Raw genomic sequence first — 21876 nt, 5'->3', positions numbered from 1 at the left:
GATGAAATATATAAAAATTTAGTGATTTTAAGATTTTTTTTAGTAGTTTTTGTGTTATTGTTATATATTTTGTTAATATTAACATGAACTTTTTAGAGCCAAATATATGCAAAGTTAATAACATGATAGACTGAATGGGAAAACTATTTTGTAAATGCATAAATAGTAGCAGAAATGTTATTTATCTGTATGTGTATCTAATGTCATCTTCTGGTTTATATTTATTTTTTTACCTGGTGTAGATTTGCTCCTGATTTTTGGTATCTTTTTCTATCTAACTTGACTCTCTTCTACCAAAAGATTGATGAGTTTGTTGAAATCGTGTGGACAAATGATAGAAAGATGCATTTTCTCCTTACTACACTTGATTATAGTTGCATTTCATTTATAATTTCCCCCTCAAATTTCCAGTTGCGAAACAGTTGAGAACCGCTGCTTAAGACTGTTGAAGAACGTTGCACTTCTTTGAGTCCCAGTAAATGCCTTTTTTAAGCCTGAAAAATATAAACCAAAATGTTTCAGACATGCTAAAGGTGCTAGAGATCTTTCAGTCTGAAGATGTATTGGTGTATACCTAGTTTAGGAGACGAAATTAATATTTAAATGCAGCTGTCACTACTGAAACTTTGCAGTGTGTATATGGCTGGAGTTCTCAAGGTGATTAACGTACAGAGAACATTTTAAAATCTGATTTTTGAGTCCATATGTTTTGCTAAGCTCAATTCTGCAGTATTTTATTTGTCGACTAGGATCTGTTTGCTGTATGCATGCACTGAAGACCGGTGTGTTGCCGGTCGTCCATCACTGTGCAACTTCTCACTGTGTCACGACGGCTTTATATCAGCCTCGTGACGAAAGACTGGAGAGTCGAATCATGTGGCTGTGTTTTATGCGTATTTTATGCTGCTTGGAGAAACACCTGCTGTACATTACTGGAAATATGCTCTGTGTAGTTTATGAATGGTATTTATTTCTTATTCAGAGTGTTTCATATCAAATCAGGAAGTGTGTGTACTGTGAGACAGGAAATAGAGGCCTTTGCTTGTGCATTTCTACAGGAAGTGTGATGTCAACGTTTAAAAGTCCCAAACTAAACCTGTCCCGGTTTCCCTTCAAGGAAAAATCATCTCTGTTGGACAAGAGAGCATTTAATATCATTCTCTCGCAGGCCTGTTTCACAACTCACACAGAAGCAGCATGTGAGTAACGCTGCTAAATGTGATATTTCTGCTAACAAGGGCCATAAATTGAGCATTTTGAGTAAGCAAATACAATGAAATGTAATTTACATGAGAGGCAGAGCATATTTACATAAAGAAGCCAAAGCACAAACTGTAGCTTTAAACTGCTGCAATCATCAGGATTCAGTGAAATAATGACAGTGTGAAACAGGCTTTCTTTGTTGTTTAATATTTTGCAAGCAGTAGATTTATGTGGTGATAAAACGATCAACATTAAAACCACACATGAATCCATGTTAACATTATGAGTGCTGCCATGGACGTGAATAATTCAGAGTCTGTGGAGGTTAAAAGCTCTCAAGGGTCTCAATTCGTAATTTTGATAATTATGACACAAACTGAACAGCATAAACTACAGTGTATGGAAGCCCAATTTCACAAAAAAAAAAAAAAAAAAAAAAAAAAAAAAAAACTTAAAAAGTGAGTTATGACAAAAAGTAGAAATTATGAGACATAAAAATGAGATACCAAGTCATAATTCTGAAATAAAACTTGAAGTTGACACGTCAAATTATTACAAAAAGTCAAGATACTCGAGAGAGAGTAGGTCATTATGATCATTATAAAGTCGAAATTATTACAAAGCCAATTATGAGATAACGTAGAAATTATGACTTAAGAAAAAGTCATAAACCCCCATCATAATTTCAACTTGTGTCAGTTTTTACTTTTTATCTCATAATTTTAACGTTTGTCATTATGACTTTCTATCTCATACTTTAGATTCAGTATGTCATCATTCAAAACTTTGTCATAGTTCGACTATCTCAAAATTTCAGCTATTTGTCATTATAATGACCTTTTATCTCAATTTTGACTTTTTTATGTTAGGACTGAATCTTTGTCAAAAATCAGTTTTCATAATTTCGCTTTTTTGTCACAATGATGACTTTTTATCTCATAATTTTGTCTTTTTGTCATAACTATGTCTATTTAGACTGTCATAATTCAAGTATATCATAATTATTTTTTTTTCATAACTAAGACTTTCTGTGTCATACTTTAGACTGTCAATAGAGAATTTTTGTCAGACTATCATAATTTTGTCTTTTTGAGTTTTTAAGGGGTCATGACTCCTTGTCTCATTATTTTGACTTATTATGTCATAATTTAGTCCCCCCCCCATAATTTTGACTCTTTATATCATATTTCTACCTTTTTCTTTCATAATTTCAACTTTTTTGCCATATCATATCACGATTATGACTTTTATGAATTTTTAAACAAACAATAATAATAATAATTAACAATTAAGTCTGATTATATTTCTCATGTGACGGAAATGGCCTTCCACAGATTGTCACTTGGACCTCCAGAGATGATTTTTTCTATGATGTGAGACATTAAGGCTGCAGTATAAATAGGGCTTGATTTTTATTCTTTTAAAACATAAAACAGCTATGTTGTTGCTACACCACTGACAGCGATATAAAACTGTTTCTGTGATTGTCCGAGACTCAAACTTCAGTGAGTCTCAGGGATGTTGAGAATGAAATGCTCTTGTAATGTCAGTCACGAGAGGGACGTTTGGTCATCTTTAGAGGTGTTTATCCCTGATTTAACATGGACACACTGGAGTCGAATGCCGACTACTGTAAGCTTGAACTTGCCTGTTTCTGAACAAAGCTCAACTGCAAACTTGAACCTGTAAAAAAACCCGTTACAACTGGAAATGTTTCAGTGTAAGATTGCGCTTGTTCTCTGTGTTTGTGAATATGTACTGTATACTCTTCCTGCTGGGCAGCATGTGCAAACACCTGTGTGTGTGTGATGGAGACTGATTAAAGAAGGGATACAGCAGAAAAAGCCTGTTTGGGTCTGTTACTGTTATTGTAATTTATGTCCACATTTAGAGCACACTGACCACCAGTTTTAAAGTGCGTCTAATAACATTTCAAAACCTTGTTTGGTTTCTGCTCTTTGTGCTGTGCTTTGTATATGAAGTCATCACTGGTGGTTTTAAAGGGTGGAAGAACACTGTGTGGATTCAAGTCTCTGAACTGCAAAATGTAGGGAGACATTTGCAAATGTTAATCATAATATTTGTTAAATGTTAATAGAAACCAATGTTTGGTAAAATAAATAATTGTCCGGTTCCAAGGACCATGCAGATGTTTTCTAATATTTTAGTGAATTTTGAGTAAATATTGAGTAACAAAGTGTATTAATCCCAGTTGCTTTGACTCTACAGCATTTCACATACAGTATACTGTTACGTTTAGTGTAGTATAGCATTCCCATTGAGTTATGAAAACGTTATTGAATGTTTTTCTTGTTTATGCAAATGTTAAGATAACATTAAATTTTATCATTTTGAACACATTAGAAGAATGCTACTTTTATCTGAAAATTATCTGAACATTCTAAATTAAGTAGTAACATTTAATGATGTCTAAATGTTTTTGTGCAAACGTTTGGACAACATTATTAAAGACCAGATAACTTTGACTTAAAGCGCTATTAATGTTATGATAACACTTTATTTTAGGGTCTCTTAACTAGTTGCTTATTAGCATGCATATTACTAGAATATTAGCCATTTATTAGTAGTAATCAGGGCCGGATTAAGACCGAATTGGGGCTGATGCTGTGGCGCAAAAAGGGCCTATTTTTTCTCGCCATTGGTGCATGTGCATTTGACCCTTACCTTACATGCGCACTCAGACTGACCAAGAAGCGACGCCACCAGCCGGCCTTTATTGAACATGAATAATAATAATGATGTATTATCATAATACAGTTTTTAAAGTAATTTATTTATTTATTTTATTTTTAAAGAGAAGAAAAGAATAAGAAGTCACGTTTTATTATTTCATTCAGAAATAGACTTAATGCAAAGCAAAATGTTTACAAACATTAGGCTATAATAAACACTGTAAACATAGCTAGGCTATTTTAGTTCCCCTCACTTCACAACTAATCATTTCGATTAACAGTATTTAGAAAAGAACAAGAATTAAAAATATAAGAAGCTACAGCAATATAAATGACAAGCCAAACGAAAATTAATTTAGGCTAAAACGAAACTGAAACGAATGTTGGGTCTCTCATTCGACACAAAATCAAATGTTTCCGTATTCGCGATGTATTTGAATGCCAAATTATTATTTATTATGTACTTCACTCACATTCCAATATCCATGTAAAACTAAATGTTTTGCATAACATCACGGCAGTACGGTGATAACACTTAATGGAACAGATTTTAGTACATGAGCAGTGTGTGTGTGTGTGGTTTTTTTTTTCTTCAGTTTGACTGACTGTAGTTTATTATGATAATAAACAGGCTACATTGTCAAGGTAGCAATGCTTAACTGTGCATGCGCATGCTGCGCCAGTGCAATCACTTGATTTTTGTATGACTCCTTTTAGTCATAAAGATAATCCGAATTGTAAAAGGTTTGCCTTTATTTGTGTACATTCACAATAAAAACAAATATTTGTGCTTTTGTAAAATAAGCCTAAAGAAAAATAGGATGCCGCTTTCTGCCGTCTGGGTTCATTTCGCGCAGCACAAAAATGAACCGAAACTCTGCATACTAGGATACTCGTTGCACAGTTTTTCGTTAATTTTCTTAATTTATGATTTAAAATAGTAAAAATATATTTCTCGTGTAGGCCTATTTATTTGTTATATTTTTATAGGCCTATATATAGCCTAGCTTTATTATGTTTTTCTGTTAGTATTTTTAATGGGTCACAGACACTTATCATTTCTAATTTAATTCAATTCTAATTTAAAATAATCTTGACGGTTCACGGTTAATAATTGGTTAACGAGCCTCGGTTGTCGGTTAGGAAAAATAACTGAAATGAACATCCCTAGTTACGTCAGTAACGTCACAGCGCAAATAATATAGAATAATAGTAACTGTATAATAAGAAAGTAACACTGTGTATAAGCGTCCGAAAGTCGGACTCCAAATTTCATTCTAAGAATTATTTTGAAGTTAATATAGCAAAGGAAAACTGTTCAGCTTCCGGAAAATTTTCGTCTGTTTTTAATCTGGGCCTATTTCAGCAATGGCCCTAAACATTCTTAGAGTTAATACTTATGTAACTTTCTCATAACATTCAGAGAAAACATTCTTAGAATGTTCTCGGAATGTTCTTATGAGGTTTTTTTTTTTTGTACTTGAAAGTTCTAAGAATTTATTTATTTATTTTTTAGTAATCTTTAAATAATGTTCTAATCACAAGAAAAAAACTGTACTTTTAACATTCTTAGAACATTACAAATAAATCTTCAAATAATGTTGTTTTTTGGGTAAACAAAGTTAGTAGAATGTTGTAAAAAAAGTTTTTGTACCCTTTAAATAACCTTCTAAGGTTAACAATGTTCTAACAATGTTCCCACAACATTCTTATAACCAACATTTGACACTGGGTTATCTGCCCATTTCAGTGGAGCACCAAAGGAACATCGCACGAATCACACGTTTAGTTTGCAAATGCTGCCCATCTGCAGTGCTGTGTTGCCCAAATGTTAAAAGAATCCTGTCCATTTTGATGCTTTATGGATGGTTTTGCATATATTTATTGCACTATATGTATATCGTGAACGCATGGACTCTTAAATATGTTTTGAAGTGATGGACACCTATTTATCAGTCATAGACAATGTACTGTAGGCTATTAGCAGCCTCTTCTTTTCTATATCTGAACGGTCCTTAACTCAGTTCAGTGTTTATTACGAGCAGTTGACCTGTGAAGGCTGTGTTTGAGCGTTCATGCTCGCACTACTCTATGTTTGTACATGTAGGATAAGAGAAATGTTTTTGTTCACGTTATCCGACATGACGCCGTTCAGAAAGTCTGGAAGGAGGTCTGATTCTTTGAATAAACCAGGGCTGACAAATTCACTTTCCTGGCTGGAGTGAGATTTTGATGGGTGAATTAGTAGGGCTATGAGACGTATTACTTGCTCAGTCTATAGTTATGTGCATGCACTTGGCTACACATCACATCACTTTCACAATCACATTATGTTGTATGTGGATTGTGCCTCTTGTATCGATGCATTAATGCAGTAGAGCACACGGTGGGAGTGTTCTATTACAACAAGAGATCCGTGATGGTCATATTCTGCTTTTTTCAGCAATGAGCTGAAAATGAGCATTCAATAGTTCTCTTAAAATGATGGGAATTGTGTTTTTTTTTTTTTCCCAAATACATATTTTAAAAATATATATTATAAATACATAATATATAATATTATGTATAATAAATAATAAATATATAAATGAATACAGAAAAAATGTCTATTTTTAAATACTTTTGGATATATATTTAAAAATATAAATGTATTTTTATGTTTTCAGATATCTCAGATATCTAAAAAAAGTATATATATATATATATATACAGTGGGGAAATACTGTAAATAATCAACACATCAACATTTTTTTTTTTTGATTGAACAGTTACGATGCAGCAATTTGCATGAAATTTTGACCAGAAATTGGCATTAACTCAAGAAATATAAAAATTTTGTTCCTGTGTCATTTCACTTTAGAACTTTTTTATGGGTTTTAATAATATGATGTAATATGAGTTTAATGCCAATGTCAGGTAAAATTTCATGCAAATTGCAGCATTGTAGCTGTTTAAAAAATGTTGGTGTGTTGAAAACTTATTTCTGTGTGTGTGTGTGTGTGTGTGTGTGTGTGTGTGTGTGTATATATATATATATATATATATATATATATATATATATATATATATATATATATATATATATATATATATTAATTTTTCAAGTAAATGTATCTTGATTTAAGAATGTTTATATATTTGGAAAACAAGACAGAAATATTGAGGACTCATGGTTGTAGATGTAAATGAACATCACAAGTTGGAAAGAAAGTAATTATACTGAGAACTTGCATAAAGTAGTGAAATAAAGCAAACAAACCCATGTGTAATATCTTTAATTATAATGAAACCAGTCCCCAAAATAATCAGCAGTAATCCATCATGAACATTAAAACTGGAATTCACATGAAGCTATAGCAAAGGTCTTAAAAAAAGTTATTCATGTTAAAGTTTTGAAGATGAATTATAGCTCCCACAAATATAGCAAATATCATCACACCACTCAATCTATAGTAAATGTCAATATGCAATTTGTAAGAAGAAAAAATTGCCATACAGATCCAAAAATGAGTGAGAATCTAAATAAAACCTTCCAAGAAGCTAAAAACAAGCACTTAACAACCCCTTAAACCAATGCACTTTCCAAAGACATAATGATTTTTATACTGTATATTCTATATCCTCACCCCATAACTCACACAGAAAATAATAAAAAAAAACATTTAGTATGATTTATAAGGTGTTTTTCTAATGGGGTCCAAAAAAATGTCCCCAAAAGGTCAAAAATATCAGGTTTTGCTATCCCTGTGAGGACATTTGGTTCCCGTAAAGTTTACCAAAAACGTATATTTCTTCTCTAAATGTTTCCTCTTCTCTCCCTTGTTTCCTAATCTAATCTAATAAAATTGTATATAACATATATTGTTGGCTCTCTGACACATTGCTTTTGTTCCTCTTTTGTAAGTTGCATTCATGGAAATGTAAGAAAATAAATTCAGAATTCACCAGGCATGAAATCACACATTATTTCAGTGTGTGATTCTTTCTTGATTGTAGGCCACATCATAGAGATTCAAAGGATGTCTTTGCTGTGAAATGAGAGTCAGAGGTTAATATAAATCAAACAAATCTTACTAATTTGTAAAATATATATATATATATATATATATATATATATATATATTCATGACAACAAATGTGACTTGCTGGAGATCCAGCTGTTTTTACAAACCTATTTTTTTCTTTAAGCTTCCAGTGGACCAAGTTTTGAAATTTGTCATAAAACATTTTTTTCAGCTGAAAGACAGAAAGAAAATTTGTGTTTATTTCAGTAAATTTTTCCAGCTATTTGCACAAAGCTGGTTTTGAATGTTTCTCTTTTTTCTTTTTTTTTAAATTGCATTCAAGATAAAAGGTTTAAATAAATAATAAAAAAAAATTGTTATTGTTAAATCTAAATACATGTTTTTGTAATCAGTATAACAGTGCAAATGCAATAACTTTAACAATTTATGAAGTCTAAATGTTGGTCATTGTGTTTTTTTAATCATCATCTTTTTTTCTCGTGTGCATTCATTGCATAATAATTCTGTTACTGTAAAGTTGCAACAAGCTTGATGTAGTCTTTGAACATTTCTTCACCGTTTCAAACAGTTCATTCCGAGTTTCAGGTTTGTCACAATGAAGTGCGGTTTGAGAGGAACACAACATCGTGAGGACCAGTGTCCTCTTCTCAGGCTCTGGAAATAAACAAAGACGATTTTAAACATGGAAAAATTACTCAAAATACTCATTCTAATAACATGTTAGAATGAACAGCATAATCATGAAGCGCAATAGAAGTAAACAAAGCCAAATGTTTGCTTCATAAACAAACAAAATGTAGTCTCTTTACCTGTGATTTCACTATCAGTTTCTGGATCACTCAGCAAATTTCCAGCTAAGACCATGACATTAAACGTATAATTTGTTCCTGGTCTTAAATTATGAATGGTGATATTTGTCTCAGTTGTATTTATTTCATTAGTTTCATCCCAGAAAGAAGTGTTATATTTCACTATATATTGAATCAAGGCACCCTCAGACTCTTTTGGAGCACTCCAGCTTAGCTGTATGTTATTTTTGTTAGCGGTGGCATTTACCCAGGTAGGTTTAGCAGGCCCTGTGAATTGATTTGTGAGATGTTATACAGCTGAACTTGAAAAGCTGATGAAGACAGTGATTTAAGCTTCTGGAAAAATAATCGAAAAATAGTGATCGCAATGTAATGATTACTCACGGGTGTAATCTGACTTATTAGCAGGTACACTTGTAAGGTCACCATTAAGAGTGACAACTGAAACAGTGTAAAACACTCCTGCCTTCAGATTAATGAAAGTGTAATCCTTGTCTGTAGTATTATATGACTGAATATACTTTGCATAAGCACTTGTGATTGTCACTTTAAATTTTTCATAATTCCCATTTATTTCCCAGGTGGCGTTCATCTTTTGTAAGTCAGGCTTCAAACTGAGGTCCACAGATTTGGGGCCTGTAAGGAGAGAATTCAAGTCAAGTCACCTTTATTTATATAGCGCTTTTTACAATACAGATTTATCAAAGCACTTTACAGTAGTAAATAGGAAAATAGTGTGTCAATAATGCAAAAGGACAGTAGTAAACACTCAAAGGAGAGAGAGAGAGAGAGAGAGAGAGAGAGAGGAGAGGAGAGGAGAGAGCATGAGTTTGTCAGAACTTAAGAAATGTTAAAACAGTGTTGAATGCAGGCTTGAACAAAATCTAAGCAGCAGTCAAACACATAAAAACTTGTTTGTGGAAGTCTGTTTCCATCATGGAATAAAAATTACTAAATTCTAAGAAAAAGTTAGAATTTTGAGATATAACTTTGCAATTGCAAGGAAAAAAAAGTCTGAATTGTGAGATATAAACAATTCATAGTTACAAAGCCTGAACTGTAAAATAAAAATTCACAATTCTGAGAAAAAAAGTCTGAAATGTGAACTCACTTTTATATTCCGTTATAGAAACAATCTTCCATAATTGTTTGACTGTCAACTCACATTCAGCTTTATCTAATGCGCTAAGCTTACAGCTTAGTGATGGAAATGTTCAATTAGAATTTACAGTACATGCATGATACATGAAATGCCTTTAATTAGGGAAGGAATGTAATTACTGAACATGAGACTCACGTGTGTATGCTGGGATTCCAACCATTTCTCCTGACAGAGTGTTGCTCTTTGTTAGCGCTGCCACACACACACAAAACATGCTGCCGGGATTTTTATCACTTTCTGTGATGTTTGTTGCCTTTATATCATTGCATGTACTGCCACTGATGCTGCAGTTAGTACACTGGTCGGTGGTATTGACTTCAAGAAGACAATAGCGGTATCCTGAATGTCCTCCCTCAGGCTTTTCCCACGAGGCTATGACTGTGCTCTCCGTGAATTCTGATTGTTTTAGGTTTCTGACAGTTGAAGGTACTGAAAAGTAAACACCAACAAAAGCAGTTAGTCTATCAAAATGAGCTTCTCTCAATAGTTGTGGTCACAGGAATGCTTGTTACTTTGACAATAGCCATCCACCTGTTTTAGCCTATATGAATCTGAGTTTATCACAAGCTGAATGGAAGCGCCAAGTTGTGCATAAATTCTTAAATGTGAAAACACATTTACTGAATAAATCCCTTGATGCACAACGGATGATGTGATTGGATAACTGGACTAACCAGCGGACCAATCACATCACACAGCATCTCAGATGTTGGTTGCCAAAATCATTTCAGAATCATTTCAGAGTTTATTGCATTTCATCCGCGCACTCTCACACCACAAGATATTTATGATGCATGAAAAAGTGACTTCCCCTTACGCTATTCCTGATACATGTGTTTTGCGCCACTTTTATTCTCTTCAACTAGGGTTAGGCTATTATCATTAATGAAAATCTAAAACAGAAAACTATTAAAAACATTTCTGTTAATTAAAAAAAAAAAGCTAAAATAAAATATAAATATTAATTGAAAAACTTACACAAAATAAAAATTAAAATGTTGCCTTGGCAATAAAATGAAAACAGTTAAAGATGAAACACTGAAATTATTAACTAGGATATAAATAAATAAAACTACCTCTTTATATATATATATATATATATATATATATATATATATATATATATATATATATATATATATATATATATATATATCAAATTAAAACAATAAAAAACTAATAAAAATGACAACAGCACATACCAAAATGACTAAAACTGTAATTATAAATAACATAAAAATATAAAAATAAAAGCTTATTCAAAATATAAATAAAACGAATACATTATCAATTATATGTCTTAAACATAGGGGATGGAGATGGTGTGTTATTCACAATTGTTTTATGTGATATTTCAGTTTTTTACACAAGTTAAATTGTAAACTTATGTAGGTACCCCTCTCTCCTACATTTGTTCTGTCAATATATACTGTCCTATCCTGATATAAAAATAATAATAATAATAATAATAATAAAAAAAACAAAATAAAATAAAATAAATCTTAAAAAAAAAGGCAAAGAAAAAAACAAAAAAATAAACTGGAATTAACCTAAAAATAAAAAATAAAATCTAATTTCTTAATAAAGCTATACTAAAACTCAAATTAAAACTAAGAAATTATGCTTTATTTGGAAACGTTTACAGCTTTGGATGGATGAATACAGTTAAGCATGAAACTTTCTGCACTTACTGGTGTAATCAGAAACGTTGCTCGGCACACCTTCAGTTGTCTTATTCACTACAGCTTTAACTGTGAATACATACTCGGTTCCTGGAATAAGATCCGTAATAGTGCACTTTTCATAATAACACTTTTGTTCTTTAGTTTTCGATGCATTTATGAAAGTTACTGAGTAGAAGTCATGGTTTCCATCTGGTTTACTCCACTTGAGGTTGGCGCTAACATTTGTCACACTCACCACAATCAGATTTTGCACATCAGAGGGATCTAAAAAAAGGGACAGCATGGGTCAGAGAAACCATGTTAAAACCATGTTGCGCACAATGAAGTCAAGTCCAAGTCTACTTACAGGTGTAGAAGGAGATATTCTGCGGATTGAGATCCCTGCCACATTTCACAGGAAACACCTGAACTTTGTACAGAGTTCCTGCTGTCAGATTTTCTATGTATTGAAACAGTTCAGTCCGGTTAAATGTCTGGTTTTTGTCCCCAGTGACCTCCACTCTGTAGTGACTGATGTTCTCAGCACCGGGTCCCTCAGACCAGCTCAGATTGCCTGCACTTGTGGTCACATCGGAAATGTTTATCTGGCCAAAAAAGCGCTCTACAGACAGATAGATGCAATGATGTATATCAGCAGAAACTTACAAGTTATTTACACTCTTAAAAATAAAGGTTTAAAAAGGAGGTTTCATTTTGGGTTCCTCAAAGAACCATTCAGTGAAGAAGTTCTTAAAAAAACTATTTTTGTAGAACATTTTAATAATTAAAAAAAAAAAAAAAATCAGTGTTAAAAACAAAAGAACCATTTTGGATTCCCTAAAGAACCTTTCAGTAAACAATTCCTAAACAAACCAATTTTATAAGAGGGAGGAGTGTTTTATTAATCTAAATAAACTTTTTCACTATAAAGAACCTTTTGTGGATTAAAAAGTTTCCATGGTGTTAAAGATTTTTCATGGAACAATCAAGGCCAGTAAAGAACCTGTAGCATTTCCATTCATTTCACAAAAGGTTTTTTGTAGTGGAAAAATTATCTTAAGATTTTTAATAAGTTCTTGATGCTAAGATGCTTTCATGCAGGTGTGTTTTATGTATGTAATCTAATTTAAATCAGAAACTGCTCCATGTGTGCAGCATCTTTGTTTGGATCGTAATTAAAATGCATTGGTTGACTGTAATTTTAAATGGCTACAGAGTTTGGCCTGTAATAGAGAAATAAAAAATAAAATAATTAATTAATTAATCTGTACCATTTGCCTGTAAAAAAATAAAAAAATTTAAAAAGTACATTAAATCAGACATGAAAAATCAAGATTTTTCACCTTTTTCCCAAATTCCAAAACTACTGTTCAAGTAATTTGTTGAAAAGTACTGTATATTTTTATATCGCAGTAAACAGAATATCACATTTACTTAGTACCTTTGGAAAATACTAGTAAAGTTCTTTAATTTAAATAGCTAGGTACCTGAGTGATTTTTTTTTTTTTTTTTTTTTTGTGCAATACTATCATTTACATTCATGCCCAAAAATAAGGGCACCCTTGGTAAATATGATCAAAAAAGGCTGTGAAAATTCATCTGCATTGTTAATCCTTTTGATATTTTTTTTGTAATTTTTTTTAAAATATTTCATTTAATTGTATAATTTGATTTTATATTGTGGGTTTAAGAAAGCATGAAATAAATGTTTTTCTCTAATACACATTGGCTACAATTAAGGACACCCTTTTATTGAATTCTTTTTTAAACCTTTATTTGCCAGTTTAACAGGTCTTAATTTTCTCCTGTAATGCCTGATGAGGTAATAGAACACCTGACAAGAGATCAGAGACCATTCCTTCATCCAGAATCACTCCAGGCCCTTTAGATTCCCAGCTCCATGTTGGTGCTTCTCCTCTTCAGTTCACCACACTCATTTTCTATAGGGTTCAGGTCAGAGGACTGGAATGGCTATAGCAGGAGCTCAGTGAGCTCAGTGACCCATTTTTGTGTTGTTTTTGAGGTTTGTGTTTGGATTATTGTACGGTTGGAAGATCCAAACATGGCGCATTATAAGAGTCAGTCACTTACTGATTTTTTATCTGTTGGTATTTGTTAGAATCCATGATGCCATGTGTCTAAACAAGATGTCCGGGACCTCCAGCAGAAATATAGGCCCACAACATCAGAAATACAGCAGTATATTTCATTATACACATGGGGAACTTTTTTTCTCTGTGTTCACCAAACCCATATTTGGTTTTTGCTGAGTGTTTGCTGCTAAAAAGCTCATTTTTTAGTTTCATCTGACCATAGAAGCCAGTACCATTTGAAGTTCCAGTTGTGTCTGACAACTGAATATGCTGGAGTTTTGTTTTTGGATGAGTGAGGAGAATTTTTCTTGAAACCTTCCCAAACAACATGTGTTGATGTAGGTGCTGTTTGACAATTCTTTTTAAGGTTTTCTGACCCCGGGACTCAACTATTTTCTGCAATTCTCCAGCTGTGACCCTTGGAGAGTCTTTAGCTACTCAAACTCTCCTTCTCACCGCACATTAGGACGATATACATAGACACACGTCCTCTTCCAGGAAGTTTCGTAAAATTTTCTGTTGATTGGAAATTCTTAATTATTGCCCTGATGGTGGAAATGGGAATTTTCACTGCTCTAGCTCTTTTCTTAAAGCCACTTCACTAATTTGTGATGCTCAGTTATCTTTTGCTGCACATCAGAAATATATTCTTTGTTTTTTCTCATTGTGATGGATGAATAAGGGCATTAGGCCTTTGTTTTCCCCCCTATTTATATTTCTGTGAAACAGGAAGCAATGGCTGGATAATTTAATGGTCATAATTACCCTGGAGTACTCAAAATTGTGAATATGAATGGGAATATACTTTAGAGTTATTTTACTCATAAGAATTTCTAGGGGTGTCCTTAATTATGGCCAATGTGTATTTGAGAAAAACATTTATTTCATAATGATATTTTCCCCCATTTTAAATTCTTATTATCCAATGAAAGTTGAGATTTTTGTGATTTTTTTTAAATAAAATATCAAAAGAATTAACAATGCAGATGAATTTTCACAGCCTTATTTGATCACATTTACCAAGGGGGCCAATATTTTTGGTCATGACTGTATATTTTATATATAATTTATGTCATAAAGCTGTCATAAAAAATGTCGTAAATGATGAAATAACACTTCAGTTATTTTATTTTTTTTCTGCTGATTAAGTATGTTTATGAGCTGATTAATTCAGAATATTTTAGTTAATTAAAATTAAAAATGAATTAAAACTAAATTAATTAAATAAATCTCAACCCATCCCATAAGTGGTACCTCTAAAAGATTATTACATGAAACGCCTGAAAGAACTCTTTAAGGTTCCATACAGAACCTTTTCTTCTCACTCAAAAATAAAGGTTCTTTTTGGCATTAATGCTTCCATGAAGGAGCGTTTACATCCACGGAAACTTTCACCAAAGTTTTGGATTTTAAAAATGTTCATAAACTAAAAATGTTTCTGTTCACTGAAAGATTTATCATCACAAGAAGACAAAATGCCAATGAAGCATATCATCATTTCTGATTTATATTTTTGTTATACATTATTTGTTTGATTTTTGGCATTTCAATGAAAACCTCCTTTTAGAACCTTTCTTTTTAAGATTGTCAGAGTATCAACAATATGAATCTAATAATACGATGCTGTGCTCTAAGACAAAGTCCTTATACCTTCATAACAGATGAAAGGTAGAGTTCTGCTGCAGTCTTCTTCCTTCCACATGCCAAAGCTGAGCAGGACCACACAAGCATCCTCGATGTACTGTTCAGGATCTGGCTCGGGTTCAAAGACGCAGTTGCTGGTGGTGGTGCTCTCAGTTGTGGTGCCGTTTGTTGTGGCATTAAAGGTGGTGCTAAATGTTGTGACTTTAGGGGTGGTGCTATATGTTGTAGTCTTAGAGGTAACAGTCTGTGTTCTATTGCACATAGTCATGGCACTTTGTAGATCATCACATGTCATATTTAAGCAAAAAAGCATTTCGGACAATATGGGGCATGTATCGTTTTCTTTGTTTCTTCGAAACGTTGAGGTTATTGAAGCAGAAGTGACTGTGGAGGTTTGTGTTGAGGTCGCTGGGGTAGATGTTGGGGTAGATATTGGGGTTGATGTTGGGGTAGATGTTGGGGTAGATGTTGGAGTTGATGTTGGGGTAGATGTTGGGGTAGATGTTGGAGTTGATGTTGGGGTAGATGTTGGAGTTGATGTTGGGGTAGATGTTGGGGTTGATGTTGGGGTAGATGTTGTGGTAGATGTTGGAGTTGATGTTGGGGTAGGTGTTGGGGTAGATGTTGGAGTTGATGTTGGGGTAGATGTTGGAGTTGATGTTGGGGTAGATGTTGGGGTAGATGTTGGAGTTGATGTTGGGGTAGATGTTGGGGTAGATGTTGGGGTTGATGTTGGGGTAGATGTTGTGGTAGATGTTGGGGTAGATGTTGGGGTAGATGTTGGAGTTGATGTTGGGGTAGGTGTTGGGGTAGATGTTGGAGTTGATGTTGGGGTAGATGTTGGGGTTGATGTTGGGGTAGATGTTGTGGTAGTTATTAGGGTGCTCAGTGGACTTTGTGTAATTGAGGAACATATAGGAATCAGTTTCTTTTCTTTATTTGGAACAGGATGACCAGGGTACCAATTCTGATATGTAACAGGATCCCCATTAGACCATGCGGCCCATGGGAAGGAGCCATTGTAACTCTTGCGGAGTCCAACCCAGTAGTCCAAAGAGAGGTTCTGGACAATGAGGTGGACATTTCTGCTGGTGATGGTCGTCAGTTCTTTGAAACAGGACTGACAGTGGAGTCTGCCCTCATCCCATGTGGCATTGAATGACTGAGGAAAGTACTGCTCCTCTGCCCAAATGACTGAGCCTAAAAAAAAAATTGAACAAAGATACACATTACAATTACACATAATATACAAATAAAATTAAAAAGTGTTTTATTTTCAGGTACAATAGTATTTAGCAGGAGCATTCAAAACATTGAATGAGCAAATAAAAATAAAACACTATACACATATATACATTGATTCCTATTAAATCAACTGTATCAAAGTTTTTCAGTCAAGAGTATTTTTCTCTTTGTGTTTGGTGTTTTATTAACATTAAAAAAGTAAGGAATAATAAAAAAGGAATAATTCACCCCAAAATTAAAAAAGGGTTAGTGTTTTGCTTTTTATACCTTCATGTACCCACTCAAAAGTTGTTTAAACCTGAATGAGTTTCCTTCTTCTGCTAAACGTAAACTCTATTTTGAAAGAAGGTGGAAAACCAAACAGTTGCTGGTTCAAAGTGACTTTCATAGTATTTTCCCTACTATCAAAGTCAATGTGGACCAGCAATTGTTTGGTTATCCAGATTCTTCAAAATATCTTCTTTTGGGTGTAACACAAGAAAGAAATTAATATTGGTTTGGGACAACATGTGTGTGAATAAACAAAGACAGAAATTACATTTTAGGGTGAGCTATCCCTTTAATTACAGTCGGCAGCATGTATGTAGCCTACTGTCCCTTTAAGACCTGCTCGCATCTAATATACAGACATGCATCTGTTTCTTTCAGTTGTTTACTTTCATTTTAGACATAACCAACTGAGGCTATACATAAACCTTGTGTGATTTGACAGTATCAACACAAAACGTAATCAGGCACAGTTTGAAGGGCTTTTTCGTTTTAGTGCAGCGCTTTGAGTGTGCTCAGAAAAACTGCACGTCAGAACAGCACACGAATGAAACATTGATTTAAATAACCAGTAAGGCTTTAAAGCAGATGTAAAAAAAATAAAAAATGTACTTTTGTGAATAAGTGCAGTGTCCCGTGAGTATAACCCTACCACTGAGTTAACACTGATGTTAATGTATGTCGCAGTATATTGATCCGGCCATGCCAGAAGTGCAGCTGATAGAATGTGCACTACAGCACAATACAATGATATTTCTTCAAAAGCAGATCGTGGAGACATTTTTATCGAACACGATCAAAAATCTTCATATCGCACAACCCTACACTCGGCAGAAATCACAGACCAGGGGCAGACCAGACCGCAAGGGTCTTCAGGTTCAGGCTCTTCTGAAGCTGGTCTTTTAACTGTCCAAACAACACGGCTAAAATCTATGGGTGATCGGGCTTTCTCTTCTTTGGCTCCTAAATTGTGGAATTCCCTGCCCTCTGAGATTAGGAATGCAGAATCCCTTAGTGTTTTTAAATCGTCCCTTAAAACACACTATTTTAGGATAGCTTTTATGTGATTCATGTGATTACTTTGTTTGTTATTATATTGGCTTTCTATTTTATTTAATTTTTTGTATTTTTGTTTGATTAGTTTTTACTGCCTGCTCTGTTATGTGTATCTTTTAATTTCATTTTTTTATGTAAAGTGCTTTGAGATGCTACTTTTAAAGGCGCTATATAAAATAAAGTTTATTATTACTTGGTAGGCGTGGTGTATGCCGGAAAGTAGCAATTGACAATGAACCGTGAAAATAAGCTTCAGTAAGCAATAACTCTGCCACATTTTGTTAAATGTAAGTTTTAATGAACAATAATAGCCATTATAAAAGTATAAGTACAAAGTATAAGAGGTTTAAATAAAAGGAAATAAAGACAAATGCAAACAGTTCAGTCAAACGTATTCAACAAAGTCAGCGCTGTACTATGGTAAAGTTCAAATTAAATATATAAAGTGAAACATAACTTTGTGCTCAGCCAAAACGTTATGACCAGGAACAAATAAAAGATTAATGAGACCACGAAAGCCTGTTCCGTATCAGTTACAAATTATTATTACTTACCTAAAAGGCCCTAAATGGTTTAGCTCCTGCATACCTTACTAGCCTTCTACCACGCTACAATCCATCACACTCCCTATGGTCACAAAATGCTGGATGTTTGGTAGTTCCTAGGATAGCAAAGTCCATTAAAGGAGATAGATCTTTTTTGGATTTGGCTACCAAACTCTGGAATAGCCTTCCTGATAATGTTCGGGGTTCAGACACACTTTCTCTGTTTAAATCTAGATTAAAAACACATCTCTTTCACCAAGCATTCAAACAATGCATCTCATAATTTGTGACTGCAATTGTATCTGATCAAATGCGCATTATTGGGTTAAACTAATTAATTTTACTTGGTTGGAACAGCAGCTAATTATGTCTCTATTTGTTTCTCTGTTTTGCCATGGGATTTACACAAGCTCCAGTCTGGATAAAAAACACCTGAGAAGAAATGATGCCAACCCCTCAGAGGACCTCAATTGATACTAACCCTAAAACATACAAAACTACCAAATATTGCTACAAGTGTGATTGCATCATATAATAATTGCTGTTAATAGTGTTCATCGTCTGGTCGACTACGTCTTGTATTAATTTTTCTGAAAATTTCTGTCATATGCACATAAACTGACAGTCACCACAAATAAGCTACTACTAAATATTGTAAAAACTTAATTTTCTGTAAAGTTGCTTTGCAATGATTTGTATCGTAAAAAGCGCTATACAAATAAACTAGAATTGAATTGAATTGTTAAATACAGCTAACCCAAAATTAATTGAATCTCATGTTTAATCACTACAGAGACACCAGAGCCATCGGCAAATGTCAGAAGGACTAGCCGAGCTAAGGCTGCTCTGTGCGGATACATGAGCACTGAGTGCCCGGAGATCACCTGGAGCTTCGCAATCGGCATAGCAAATGTTCAAATAGGCACAAATACATTTACAAATAAATGGCAGATTTGAGTTTTAAACAATAACATTCTCGTCTGAAAAACTATTGCATTTACATACATCAGACACTTTTATCCAAAGTGACTTACAGTGCATTCAGGGTATACATTTTTATACCTAACGTGTTCCCTGGGAATCAAACCCACCTTTTGCGCTGCTAACGCAATTCTCTACCACTGAGCCACAGGAACTACAATTTATCTACTATTAAAACTACATTTCATGACACAATGACAAAAAAATTATGCGAAACATGAAAGCATATTGAGAAACAGCTATTGTCTGTGTGAAAATATAACATAATAAAATACACGGTTATTTTTTTTGTGTTTGCGCACTCTGATGTAAATAAGCCCAAGCGGAATGCGTAAAGGAGAAGATTTATCCCCTTGTATCATGCAAAAGTGACGATTCTAGTCAACCAATCAACGTTCTGCGGTAAGTTTGGCTCCACCCTTTTGTACCCTTTGCTGTGCTATGTATCCCAATGGAAGGGTACCAAAAAAGTGGTATGGTTCGCTATTGTGGTACCATTCACAACTTCTGACAGTGGAAACGGAAATAATTGCGTACCACACAGTACTGTACCAAACCGTACCGCTCAGTGGAAACGAGACAAAATTGCCAAAGTCACATGATTTCAGTAATGAGGCTTCATTACATCATAACCATTTTGAAATTTCAATGGTTCACCACTGGGGGCAATGATCTCTGTAAACCGGTGAAACTTGCGGATTCACTGAGATCGCCCCCTAGTGGCAAACCACTGAACAAGCGTCTATATAGTTATTACCTGATCCTGAATCCTAATGATCCTAATGAAACATTTGTATAATTAAAAGGAATAATAGTAGTAATTAGTATCTTATTTTTCTGTTTAACTGAGCCATCAATAGAACAAAGACAACAAGCCCTGAAAAAGAACACATATTATACAAACACTTAATATTTCAGAGCATTAGATGATTTGTTAATTGCATTTAATACATTACACTTTCAATGAAACATTTGCAATGGGTTTTTAAAAAAGCTGTTTTTATGCATGTTTGGCCTGAGTTTTCATTGTATTTACACTGTTTGACCAGCAGTCGCCAGTGTGTGGTGTTTCAGACGCTTCGAAACAGTGAATCATTTTGCGACACAATTAGTTCAACTGATTCAAAGCTTTGAAAAGCTTAATTTCTCTCATCATTAGTTAAAAGTATTCTTAATATGTTGGACCTTTTATAGAAACTATTTTTTTTTCTTTGTTTTTTAAACATTTTTCTTCATGATTATTTTACTTTCTTTTATGTAAAGCACTTTGAATTACCATTGTGTATGAAATGTGCTATATAAATAAACTTGCCTTGCCTTGCCTAGTTTAATTTTAGCTGTTGAGACATGCTTTCACATTTATGGACCTAAAAGCATCTGTAATGTTTGAGTTGGGCATGCTTTATTTTTGTAGTTCCACTCGGTGAGCACAGAAACTGCCTAACCTAGCTTTAGAAAAGACTGAACACCTCAAATGTAGCTGTTTTTAATATGATTTTTTATTAAACTCTCTCTCCACCACTGACGTGATTTTCTATAATCTATGAGACAGCGCTTCATCAACAAGTTCTTCAGGCTTTCCGAGGTTACACTGTTATACAGTAGGGGGCGCTTTTAATAGTACAGATACAGTACAGCATCTCAGGACCAAAAAACAAGCGAAGAAGAAGATCTGTGTAAACCAGAAGGAGTGAATAGAAGATTGCTTCTGCACAAGTATGCTAACATGTTAATGGACTCGATCTACTCTGTCTGTGTTCTGATCATCAGCTATGAAAGAATTTTAAAAATAAGCAAACACACTGGTGGGGAAAGATTTAATATTTTGTATTTTAAGGGAATTTTACATTCAAATAAATTTATTGATGGTGTTCACTTTATTTAAATAACTCATTTTGATTTAAAACCATTGTATCAGGTTTCTCATTTAAACATGATTGCATCATGTTAAACTAGCTTGAAACAGTTGCTCTTGCTTAACTCGATGTTTTCATGTTAAAGGCACATGTTTTAATCAACCTGGTCTCATAAAAATATGTACCTCTGGGTACTTTTCTGCAGCACCGTTTTTACGTACCTCACTGCACTTTTTGCCGCCGTTTCAAAGAGAAATGTCCACTGAGTGGCGCTAAAACATGGGTTCAATACGTGTACCCTGGCACGTTATCATTACGTTGATATACAGTAGGTACATATTGCTGTGTTTTTATTACGTTGCTTCAGGTAAGTATTGCGGTGGTTCAGAATTCAAATATCCGGGGACTGTCGCTAAAAGTTAATGCTCTATCGTGTTGAAAATATGCCCTACACCAAAACCAACCCTAAACCTACCCAATAGTGTTAACAAATGCAAAACTGATCTAAAAATGCATTTGTTGATGCAACTGTGCCATTTGAACTTCCTTATATGCAGATTTGAACTGTTTTGTCAAACCATACTTACACAGGATCCGAACCGGAGCTCCTCATCTCTCAAGTACGTCTCCGTA

General features: G+C 33.8%; 1 protein-coding gene and 1 pseudogene across 1 annotated transcript; one reads left to right on the top strand and one right to left on the bottom strand.

Annotated features, from left to right (window-relative positions):
* Positions 1-21876, top strand: part of LOC109057198 — a 318686-nt pseudogene that overhangs the window by 97108 nt on the left and 199702 nt on the right.
* Positions 7155-16586, bottom strand: LOC109047456 (receptor-type tyrosine-protein phosphatase eta-like). Its single transcript, XM_042714828.1, has 9 exons — positions 15300-16586; positions 11924-12178; positions 11584-11841; positions 10028-10321; positions 9115-9366; positions 8731-8997; positions 8478-8575; positions 8068-8132; positions 7155-7924 (listed from the first exon to the last, which is right to left on the bottom strand). The coding sequence occupies exons 1-9, from the start codon at positions 16534-16536 to the stop codon at positions 7909-7911; spliced, it is 2742 nt and encodes a 913-aa protein (XP_042570762.1). The 5' UTR covers positions 16537-16586; the 3' UTR covers positions 7155-7908.

The sequence above is a fragment of the Cyprinus carpio genome, chromosome A24 (genome assembly GCF_018340385.1).
Source record: "Cyprinus carpio isolate SPL01 chromosome A24, ASM1834038v1, whole genome shotgun sequence".
In the NCBI taxonomy this organism is placed as follows: domain Eukaryota; kingdom Metazoa; phylum Chordata; class Actinopteri; order Cypriniformes; family Cyprinidae; genus Cyprinus; species Cyprinus carpio.
The sequence above is the reverse complement of the archived record's forward strand: the minus strand, read 5'-3'. Positions and strand labels throughout refer to the sequence as shown.

Coding starts and splice junctions, on each gene's coding strand:
- LOC109047456 (XM_042714828.1), bottom strand. CDS start 16,536: ATGTGTAATTGTAATGTGTATCTTTGTTCAATTTTTTTTTTAGGCTCA. Junction 9,367..10,027: donor TGGAATCCCAGCATACACAC/GTGAGTCTCATG, acceptor CTCTCCTTACAG/GCCCCAAATCTGTGGACCTC. Junction 8,133..8,477: donor GGAATGAACTGTTTGAAACG/GTGAAGAAATGT, acceptor TCTGTCTTTCAG/CTGAAAAAAATGTTTTATGA.